Genomic DNA, 12,306 nt, shown 5'->3' on the forward strand with positions numbered 1-12,306 from the left:
CTTGACTTGCACAAACCAGATACATTTCACTCTAATGTACTTGCTCCTACAAGGTGTTGCTTCCTTTCTTTTGGGGATATGCAAATTGAGAATTAGATTATTTATTTCTTTAGTTCATATTTAACCCCGGAATTAATTTGACTCAGGTTTATATGAACAGCAGATCCAAATGTGCTCTGCATTTGCCGCTGCTAATCACTCTCATTTCGAAAAGCTCAGTTGATAAATATACTGCGTAAAATAGTGTCAGCTCTCACTGAGAAGGTGGTCGTCGCTTTGATTAGTGGTTAATTAGCTGACCTCAGTCCCGACTAAGAAAGATCTTACAATTGTCCATAGTACCGCTGGACGAAGAACGGGAAATGTAAATAGCCAGGACCCTGAATCTTCCACCTGCTCTTTCTTTGCAGGAATCCCTGAGAGAAATTTCTCAGTTGCGAACTTTTGGTGAGGACTGCGAGGTAATGGTGTCCTCTCCATAGTCAATTAGACATCCGACACTCAGTCTCTACTCTGATGCAACAGTGGCCACTTGGGTGAGATAACCTATGGCTACAGGTATCCTTGACCCTGTAACTCTCTCACCTGCATCATCTCAGGAAAAGAAGGGAGAAAAAACAGTGAGAACAAAGTGTCTAACATTGATCAAAATCATCAACAATCAGATCCATGGTGCAATAATCCCTTAAAACGTGTCCTTGTTGATACAAAAGATAGCTTGATCGTTTTGAAAAAGGACATTTTGACCATTTACTTGCGTGGAGGAAACTCTCCGGTACAGGTCAGCAGGGTGCAACTGCCCAAAGTGTCAAGGTGACTTTCAGTCATATCCCAGCCACAGTTTGGCAGCTCAGAAAATACAACACCAGCTGGGAAGCCTGGTGGAATAGTAAAACCTACAGGACAAAACGTCATAATGCAAATGCACATTTGTCAAAAAGCGCCAAGGGTGATCTGGGGGTCATATTGCACAAAGACTGATCATCCAGTAATTCAGTGTAAAATCCATCACAGGATATTTGGGTTTGTTTCATTCATTCTCCGACATATATTTGCTGAAACAAAATCATTGTAAAGAGGCCAAATGTACTCACTACCACAAGCAACTCTGCAGTAGACCGGTTGAGGCTGAAAAATGATACGTATAGAATGATCTTCTACACGATACAAAGATCATTACATTTACAGTGAGCGAAGTGCTTAAACTCCCTATATCACATTTGCAATATATTTAAGAAACTCAGGAAAATCCGGCATTGTCTTCCAACAGTGAATTTGGACAATTGCTTTTTGTTCCTGAACACTGCCCTTGAGCACAGCTCCATTGGTGCCCATTTTCCACATTTCAAAACAATCTATTTTTCACTCTCCTACTCCTGCAGGGTGGCCTTCATAAAAGAAAAACTTTGATTCCTGGAAGTGAGAAAGTTTGCATGCTTGAAAAGGTCAAAATAACTTTTATTGACCCGCTAATCTGGCCCAGAGCACTTGCCGACAATATTAGGCTGCATGACTCTGGCAGCCTCTATCAAAGTGGTTTTGTTGGAAAAACAAGTTGGTTTTGGCTTATTCTCCCATATTTCAAATGCAACAAAAGACTGAGAGGATATATGTGACTTGAGCATTAAAGACATTTTCAGGATAGAATATTCAGCAGGGAGATGCACAATGTGCTTGAACGTGGGTTGGAAAATAAAATCGCCAGGAGGCAGAAAGTGTTTCTGCTCCGCTTTTAACATGCTGCATTATTTGGCCTGTCTGTAAAACCATCTCAAACTACTCCTTCAGGACAGGCCTTTGCTCCTTTTAATAATGTATGTTCCTTGTTTGATATTTGAACACTTTACTTCCAGGGCTGTAGAGAAAAAAAGTAATTATTTTGCAATTTGTAATCAATTTATCGTTACGCTGCCTACGTTCCCTGTTTAAAATCTCATTCATGTATGTCTTCCTATGTGGGAATAGGAAATAATCCTGATGTATTGACATTATTTAGGAGTCCAGAAGAAATCTCAACCCTAAATTATTTACGGACATCATCGGGACTCTAGATTAATGGGTTCATTATACTCCATCACATCCACATGAACTATGCGTGTAATTTGGGTATGAAGACACCAGGAGACCACCCGATTAAATATGAGACTAGCTTTAGGAGGTGGTATTTATTGTAAGATTTAATGCACACAGAGACCTGACAAGTTTGTCAGCTCTTTCTGTTGAATGAAGTTTAACTGGCATTAAGATTTGTAAATACACGCGGAAGCCTCATAATCCTTGGGTAGACAGTAACCTTGGAACCTGGTGAAGCTACAACTCTGGACTATGCACATGCTAAACAATGGTAGCAGTATGCTACAGAGCTAAGCGACGCCACAACGATTGGATCAATCTGCAACCTTGCCACATCCATTTATGAATAATGGTGGACAATTTATTACTTAAAATTTTTTTGAAAATAAATTTAGAGTGTCCAATTCATTTTTTCCAATTAAGGGGCAATTTGGCGTGGCCAATCCACCCACCCTGCAAATCTTTGGGTTGTGGAGGAGAAACCCACGCAAACACGGGGCGAATGTGCAAACTCCACACGGACAGTGACCCAGAGCCGGGATCGAACCTGGGACCCCGGCGCCGTGAGGCAGCAATGCTAACCACTACGCCACCGTGCTGCTCCTTAATGGTGGACAATTAAAGAACAAATCGAAGATCCCCATCCTCAGTGATGGGAGAGTGCAAAAAATCAGTGCAAAATGAAGTACTTACATGTACCCATCTTCAGCCAGAAGTGCCGAGTGGATGATCCCATCTCTGCCTCTTCCTGAGATCTCACAGATGCCAGTCTTGTGACAATTGAATCCAATCCACATGATATCAAGAAACATCTGAATCCATCAGATATAGCAAAGTCTATGGCACCTGAGAATCACGCTTAAGTACCAAAGCCTTCTGCTGCAAAGCTGACCGCACCCCATGCCAATCCACTCCAGTACAACCATAAAGCTGACATCTACCTTGGAAAATTATCAATAGGCTTGGCTGACAAAAAGCAGGACAAACCCAATCCGTCAATTCCCACTCAACCAATCTATTCACAATTATCAGTAAAATGCTGAAAGTTGTCATTGACAGTGCTATCAAGGGTTACTAATTCAGCAACATTCTGTACACCAGCGCTAGTTCAGGATCTGCCAGGAACACTTGGCTCCAGATCCAGTTCCAGCCTTGGTCCAAACATGGAAGTAAGTTTGTAGCCTGAGAAGGTCCCAAACTCTTTCAAGAGCGTCATGATTCCCTCCATGGTGCTTTAGAGGTCTGCGGCGTCGAGGTGCAGGCCATCTGCATAGAGCGAGACTCTGTGCTATCTGTCTCCTCTCTGGATCCCCTTCCAATTCTCCTCCGCTGGGGTGGTGAAACGCCATCGGTCCCACTGCCCCCATCTTCTTTATGAATATGCTGAGTTCTTATGCCATATTAGAGGTCTACCCTGCTTTGATGTTCGACCTGTCTGTACGCAGGTCCCGTACGGAGTTAAAAGTCCCCCTTCCCACCATTCCCGCCCCCCCAGCCCCCACACCATGATAAATCAGTGTGTGTCGACATCGGGGATTTTTGCCATGGTCTTCTTTGTGTCGTCCCAGTTGGGCGCGAGCATGTTCCCTAGGACCACAGGTGCCCCATCCAGGACACCAGTGACCATGACTTATAATAATAAGAATATTTATTGTTAAAAGTAGGCTTACATTAACACTGCAATGAAGTAACTGTGAAAAGCCCCTAGTCATCGCATTCCAGCACCTGTTCAGATACACAAAGGGAGAATTCAGAATGTACAAAATATCTAACAGCACGTCTTTCGGGACTTGTGGGAAGAAACCGGAGCACCCGGAGGAAACGCATGCAGGTAAGGGGAGAGCATGCAGACTCCGCACAGTGACCTAAGCCGGGAATCGAACCTGGACCCTGGAGCTGTGAAGCAACAGTGCTACCCACTGTGCTACCATGACTTACCGCTCCCCTGGGTCCATAACCGTCCTCGTCACAGTAAACATCGTCCTCTTATTTAACGTATGGCTACCCCCGGTGCTCCCGTCCCGTAGCAGGAGAGGTAGGTCTGACCCGCCTAGACCTTCCTTACCTGCAGTCGGTCCGTCTCTCTCAGGTGTGTTTCTTCTAGAAAGACTATGTCAGCTGTCATACTTTTCAGGTCGGCGAAACTGTGGATCTTTTCACTGGGCCGTTAAATCCCCTGACCTTCCAGATGACTAACCTCCTGCGGTATCAACTATGCTTATCTTGTGGATGCGCCCCAGCACTCCGGGGTTTCCATTTGGTCAGGGGCCCTCCTAAGTGGCTGCTTGTGGCACCTTTATGTTCCAAGTCGCCATATGTGGCCTGTTGTAGCCAGCCCTTACAACCCTTCTCTCTATGTCTCCCCTATGATTCTTTCCCCCTTGACCTCTTTCCCCTCCCCCTTTTACTGTCCTACACCTTGCTCCCGTAACTCCCCTACCCCCATTTACTCCCATGACTGTCTCCCCCATTGGTGTTGTGTACCTCCACCATTGCCAGGTGCTCTCTCTCCCCTATGGGAGAGGCGGCGTAGCCCCCCTCTCGCTTGTACCTCCTGACACTAGCTTTCCCGCTCGTGTGGTGGCCCCTCTCCTGGGGTTGGCTCTGTGCCTACCCTTTGTCCGCTATCGGGTTTCCCCTCCTGCTTTCCTCCTCGCCCTCTCTGGGATCCGACCTTAGGCGGAAGCAGATTTCACATCAACTATCGGGCCTGCCGAACATGCTCCCACACATGTTAAAAAATTCACGCCAATGTGTGTCATCTAGAAGACACAGTGCAGCAGCTCGCCAAGATTCCTTTGACATTAACTTACAAGTCTGCTACCTGTCCAGAAGATCAAGGGCAGCAGCTGTCTGGGAAGACTACCACATGCAAGTTCACCTCCAAGTCATAGACTATCCTGACTTGGAAAACTATAATAACTATTCCTTTACTGTCGCTATGTTGAAATCTTGGAACTCCTTTCCAAACAAAATTTTGGGTGTACCTACATCAGATGGACTTCAATAGTTCAAGGGGGCGACTCACCACCACCTTCTGAAAGGCAATTAGGGATGGGCAATAAACCCTGGCCTTGCTATCTTCTGACTGCATTTTTAAAAAGTGTGATTTGGGAGTCATTGCAGTCTACAAATACCAGGAATGTCTGCTTTATACTCACTCTCCGCCAGATATTTATACTCAGTATGATAGCTTCTCATATTGTCTCTTCTGTCATGTTTGTAGCAGCGCTCACAAGTATATTGTTTTTCTGTTGTCTCATTATAATAATTCCTGGGCAGAGAGTGACAAAGGAACGGGCAATGCAATTTGGGGCCACAACACTCAAAACAAAAAATACCAGTGTGACTAGCTTTATACTCATTTATTTTCTATCATTATTTGATTGGTTACTACTCTAAAAAATAAATATCTGTATTGGTAACTGCAATGAGTTCTTATGATGGGTTGGTGTCTTACACTCATTAGTAGAGCCAGTAGACTGAATTGGTTTCTCAGCATTTGACTATGCTGAAGTACAGCATGATCAGAATGTAATTGGATTGATTTTCATCCCCTCTGCTGGGCAGGAAAGCAATTAAAATTGCAGTGCAGCATCCACCACCTTATACCTGATGTCCTTATTCCTGTTGTCTTTGGCCTTGAATGAGGTGAGAGCCTCATTAGCAAACTGGAGTCTTGCAATGCCAAAAGGGCATTAGTGCAATTTTAAATGACCAATGAGCGGGGGTTGCTTCACGAGTCGTACTTGGCACTTAGCTGCCTAATCAGCGGATCTTTAAACAATCGTTACAAGCTGCTTGCTAAAAGTTTAAAAACAAGTTTGTAAATGATTTTTGTCAGGGAGAATGATAATGCTTTTCCTGGTTTCACAAACATTGATCCTCACGTTGCTCAAATCACGATGACCCTGTCCCCAGGTCCACTTTGCGTTCTCTTGATCGACCTCGAATTGGCTGGACTCCTTGGGGCACAGCTGCCAGATTTTCAAGGCCCCCTCTGATCTGGGAGCTGCTCCAAATTTGTAAGCAACTCCCTGCCAGGATGCTCACTTGGCCCATAGATTGGTCGGACCGTGAACCACTTGGCAGGTGGACGGCAGATGGGGGCAGTCATGCAGAAATCCATCCCAAGTGTTCTAAAGATCATACAAGTAAAACTACCTCCCTTGTAGGTACTCTGCTTGCTCATTTGACCCAATGTTAATCAGAAGATAAATTTCTGGTCACACTAATGCTTCAGAGAGAGCAATATCACGCATCAATGGCAATGTTAATGTCAACATCTACAAACAGCAAACCACAAGAACCAACCTAAAACCTTTAACACCTCCCCAGATAGTACATACGCACCATATACTTATATATATTTTTTTGATTGGTACATAAAATACAGTCTTTAAACAAAAATAATTGCTTTAAAACTTTGAGATAACCTTTGTACACTTTGAAGTAAAGGTCGGAATTCTCCGACTGTTGGGATTTTTTCCCCCCACAAGCAGCACCACCCCCGCCCAAGGGCTTCCCGGCAGCAGGGGGTGTCCTCAATGGGAAATTGCGTTGGCAAGCGACGGGAAGAGAGAATCCCGCACCAAGAAACACAGGGCTGGCCAACTGGAGAATCCTGCCCACTATCTCACCATCATTTCTAGGCCCTGCAGTCATGATGTAGAACACTGTTTGACCCTCCTGGTGAAATTGCTCCTGGCGACATATTATTATTATTTTTTTTTTAAAATTTAGATTACCCAATTATTTTTTCCAATTAAGGGGCAATTTAGTGTGGCCAATCCACCTACTCTGCACATTTTTGGGTTGTGGGGGCGAAACCCACGCAAACACGGGGAGAATGTGCAAACTCCACACGGACAGTGACCCAGAGCCGGGATCGAACCTGGGACCTCAGCGCTGTGAGGCGGTTGTGCTAACCACTAGGCCACCGTGCTGCCCTGTGGCGACATATTATTGCACATTTTTAAGCTGTGCATTGATTAATCATTCAGATCAAGACAAGATGGAAATCTGGGGAGAGGGGTGGGGGCTACTATTGATCATGTGCAATGCATGAAAAATCATTTTTTAAAATTCTGTAAGTGATCACACAAATATCATCTCGTAGAATCTGGAGAAATAAGAGCTGATTTTATAAAAAACTGGACTTCCAAGAGCCCGTCCTGCTGGGAAAATGTATCAGAAAGCACATTGATCACTTTTTTCATCCATATTGCATGGCTTTTTAAAAACAAAATCTGAAGCACAACTGTGCGGCATTGCCTGTATTGAACAAATTGCTGATTTTATACATGTTAGCCAAAAATCCCATATCACAAAAGTGCGGGATAGCGGCTAGTTGCACATTCATGGTGCCCAATATGTTACTATAGCTTAATCACTGAAGATTGAACTTTGCATCGGGGACAGAATGTTCAGAAAACGGGCGGGCTCATCAAAGGGAAACACATTCCATTGATGTGGCACAATATGCATTACAATAAAGACTGCAGCCCACTCTTCTCATTCATGTGTAAAGTGCAATTCTACAATAGCACAACAGGAGGCGGAGGCTCTGTACAAAACATACGGGGCCGGATTTTCTATTTTGGAGTCTAAGTGCTGACACCAATGGAGAATCCGTGGAGTTTCACGTCAGAAAAATCGGCGCATCCCCTGCACCGATTCTGCTGCGGTGAGGGGCTAGCACTGGCACCGTGTGGAACACCCTCAAAACCCATGAAAAATGGTGCAGAAATTGCCGGGTCTGTGATGGGCACCTACAGGGCTGACAAACTGCAGCTGTGCTTTAACATTACACTCCCCACACACACACACACACGCTGATCGCAGCCGAAAAGATGGGACAGGTTGTGCTGGAGCGCCCATACCTGATGGGTCAGCTGGGCCAGAGGGCACCTGAAAATGAAAATGAAAATCGCTTATTGTCACGAGTAGGCTTCAATGAAGTTACTGTGAAAAGCCCCTAGTCGCCACATTCCGGCGCCTGTTCGGGGAGGCTGGTACGGGAATCGAACTGTGCTGCTGGCCTGCTTGGTCTGCTTTAAAAGCCAGCGATTTAGCCTGGTGAGCTAAACCAGCCCCTGGGGGGGGGGGGGGGGGGGGCAGGGCACCAGGTTGATAGCGGGCTGTCAGCGGCATGCGCAGCTCCATGTCTGACTTGCCAGCTGCAGTAATGATACTATGTCCCCAACCCCACGGCCCATCTCCTGGCCAACGCCCCCCAGCAGCCCCCCGGCCAGCAGCACGACTGTCGGAAAAGTATGGCGGTGTTGGACACTGTCTGTACACCCTCTCAGCAGCCACCACGCCAGGATCACGATTTGCGAGAGTACAGGTGGAACGTGCCGTCAGAAACTCCGCCCATCGGAGGCGGAGAATTGCGGGTGAGCCCACTAATGATATACGAATAATGTTTCAACCACCGCTTTCGGAGAGGCGGAGCATCGTGATTTGGCATCAAACCGGCGCCTGCCACGATTTTGGAGTCGGGAGCTATTCACTGCCTGATCGCATGCCCCGATTTTGACGTTGGCCATTGGAGAATCCCACCCATGCTGTCTGGTTACAGCTACCTAGTAGTTTTAAAGCAAACTGCACACCAAAAATGGTCAAGAGGCGTACCCAGGATAAGTGTGCATTTAGAATTATGTAAGATTTAGTAAAACTCCTGTGGTGTAAATTGCACATGAATAAGAGACAGACAATATCATGTTATTTTCATTGTAAGTAATTAATTGTCCTTAAGTGAGGAACATTAATTACAGCATTTTAAAAATGTATTTCTGCACTTCATGGATTTGGGAATGGTATTTGTGATTGTCTATCTGGTGGCAATGTTCTCAGAATACATTTACAAAAACAATTCATTTCAATGCGCATCAATGTTTCCGATAGGGGTAGACTTGTTATGGTCTTTCCAAATTTAAAGAACAGCAAATTCTTCTGTTAATTAACCTTTGCTTAAAATTAAACGCTCGCGCAAATAAAATAAAATGCCAGCTATTTAGCGGTTTGTTGATTACAACTTCAGATCTACTCCGCTGAGAATTTCAAACATTGTAGGTTAAGGGGTTAATTGCCTTTATTTAAATATCATTGTAAGGGCAGAGAGGAATAATTTGCAGTTTGTTGAAGTGCATCCATCCAAGGTTTCAGATATTGCAATTTAAAAGAAAACTACTTTGACTAATGTGACCTGGTTGTGGAGTGTACATGAGTCTGCGTAAACCTCACACACAGCAGATCTCCTGTGGCTGTGGAGCTTTTTTTTTGCCACAGTGTAATATTACTGCAGGGGTTAATTGTTGCTTGTCCCGATGCCTCATCCATCTTCACTTTGCCAGGAAGATGGGTAAGCGGAATAAATCTTAAATGACTTCAAAGACTATTACCATTCTTTGTTGAAATGTCAGGAGGTGCATTTGATGCAAAGTGAAATGGTAAAATGGTCTGCTTCCCCCAAGGTATTCTACACATCGATCCAGACAAGAACTTATCAAACACATGGTGAGGACTAGCTTCTGCATTCGTGGCAATGGAGTCCCCAAGAGTGTGCACAAGACATCATAATCATTTGAGCTTATTGATGTCCCAATTTGAAATTGCATGATTTTTGGGAGATTACAGCACCATTGCATTAAATCTATCCCCGTAGATTTCCCCGCACTGTACAAAATGCAGCATTTATACTGAAATCATAACGGAAAGTGATCTTGGACTAGACGTTCCTATGTTGTTGCATAAAAGCTACAGCTCTATATTGTGTGTGAGAGACAGGTGAACAGCTTTAGGGCCTAAGCCCATTGACCTATTAAATCACAGAATCACACTGATAACAGCCATTCGGCCCATCACATCTGTTCCAGCTGTTTAAAAGAGCTAGCCAATTTGTTCAACTCCAGTGCTATTTCCCCATAGACACTGTAAAGTTTCCCATTTCAAGTATATATCCAACTCCCCTTTGAAAAGTGCTGTTAAATCCACCTCCGCCACATTTTCAGATCATAACAACTTGCTGTGTAAAAAAAAACTCATTTCTCTTCTGAAGCTTTTACCATTTACTTTACATGTATCCCCTGGCCACTGGCCATCTTACCAAGGGACAGTATTGCACCATCATATCAAAGTCCCTCTTAATTTTGAATAGCATTAACAAATTCCCCCTTAACCTTCTCCGCTCTAAGAAGAACAATCCCAGCTTCTTTAGTCTTTCCACATAACAGAAGTCCCTCATCCTGGTACCATTTTAGGTAACTCTCTCTGCACCTTCTCTGAGGCCTTGACATCCTTCCTGAAATGTGGTGTCCAGAAGGACACAATGATCTTCCCAAAGCCGACCGGTTATTTATGAAGCTCAACTCTGTTAATTTTGTACTTTATATAAAGCCCAGGATCCTGGATGTTTTTTTTAAACAGCCTTCTTCACAGTGGTTAGTACCATTGCTTCACAGCACCAAGGTCCCAGGTTCGATTCCCGGCTGGGTCACGGTCTGTGCTGAGTCTGCACGTTCTCCACGTGGCTGCATGGGTTTCCTCCGGGTGCTCCGGTTTCCTCCCACTAATCCCCAATGACGTGCTATTAGGTAATTTGGACATTCTGAATTTTCCCTCCGTGTACCCGAACAGGCTCTGGAATGTGGCGACTAGGGGCTTTTCACAGTGACTTCATCGCAGTGTTAATGTAAGCCTGCTGATAATAAAGATTATTATTATAACTTGCCCAGCTACATTTAAAGATTTGTGCTAATGAAGCCCCTTTAAAATTGAATAATTTAATTTATGTTGCATCTCAGTATTTCCTTCCAGACTGCAACTCGCCCTGCATTAATGTTTTCATCTGTCATGAGTCTGCCCATTACATCGGTCTGTGTTCTCCTGAACTCTTTATAATGTCTGCACAATAAATGTTACATATGCTTGCATTGTTCATTGCTGTTTTCTGTATCTCAATCGGATTCCTGATCTCAATCGGATTTCCTGGACATCCTGCCCAAATCTCTCCAGCTCCGTATTTCTAACACCTCCTTTAAAAAAAATCTTCTCAAAATCCATCTTTTACCACTATTTCAGGCATATATCCTAGCTCTTCCACCAGTGGTTTGCTTCCTTTCTTACTTTCTCTCCTCTTGTTAAAGCACCTTGGACTATTTTCTATGTTGAATGCAAAGTTCCTGTTGCTGTTCGCATATATTAACTTTTCCCTGTTTCCTGTAAACTAACAAACAATTGTGATTCCGCACTCAAAATTCAATCAAATTTGGCGAGTTCACCCCGTAAGACAAGGGGTTTGGGGTGCCAGAATTGATGATTCTAAGATTAATAAATCTTACCTGCAATGTTACAAGATTAACATGGGCAACTGGAGATTGATTTCAGCTGAATATATTAATTAAAATGATCTTTTCTTTTAAATCACACAGGTAACTTATGTTCCCTGCAGATCAATGAGTGCTCATCACAACCGTGCCAGAACAATGGGGTTTGCATCATTGAACAAAATAACTACACCTGTGAGTGTCAACAGGATCCCGTGATGTACATGGGAAAGAATTGTGAACTACGTTTTGATGCCTGTTATTTTCACCTCTGCATGAACAACAGCATCTGTGCGAGTACACCAGGAAGCCTAGAGTACAACTGTACCTGCTTACCTGGATTCGAAGGTACTCAGTGCAACCTAAATATAAATGAATGCGAGAGCAACCCTTGCCGAGGATTTAATGTTGATTGCATAGATAGAGTGAATGGCTACAGTTGCTTGTGTTCGCCAGGGTACGAAGGGGAAAACTGCACGACAGAAACCAATGAATGCCTCATCAACCCATGCAAGAACAATGGAACTTGCTTGGATGGAGTTGGGAATTATACCTGTGATTGTCAACCTGGTTACACGGGGGTCAACTGCGAAATCAATGTTGACACCTGTGCATCAAACCCTTGCTTAAATGGGGCTCTATGTGTCGAAGAGGAAAATGAATATAAATGCTATTGTGTCCCTGGATACCAAGGACCCAACTGCGAAATTGACATCAACGAATGTGCATCCAGACCATGCAGGAATGGGGCTACATGCATTCATGATGTGGATCGATACTTGTGTGTATGTCTGCTGGGCTACAAAGGTAATTTATAGCTCCTCTGTAGTACATTCAAGTCAAACACTTATATTGCTAATTCAGCTATTTTTTTCTTTGACAAATGTTACACTATAATTGTGTC

At 44.1% G+C, this 12,306-nt stretch overlaps 1 protein-coding gene across 1 annotated transcript in view; it reads left to right on the top strand.

Annotated features, from left to right (window-relative positions):
* The window catches only part of LOC119955556 (protein crumbs homolog 1-like), a 213,211-nt gene that overhangs the window by 85,149 nt on the left and 115,756 nt on the right, over positions 1–12,306 (top strand). Inside the window, exon 2 of the mRNA XM_038781848.1 lies at positions 11,508–12,209. Within this exon, the coding sequence (XP_038637776.1) occupies positions 11,508–12,209 (702 nt within the window). The remainder of the gene's footprint in view (positions 1–11,507; positions 12,210–12,306) is intronic.

This window comes from Scyliorhinus canicula, chromosome 21, assembly GCF_902713615.1.
Source record: "Scyliorhinus canicula chromosome 21, sScyCan1.1, whole genome shotgun sequence".
NCBI lineage: Eukaryota > Metazoa > Chordata > Chondrichthyes > Carcharhiniformes > Scyliorhinidae > Scyliorhinus > Scyliorhinus canicula.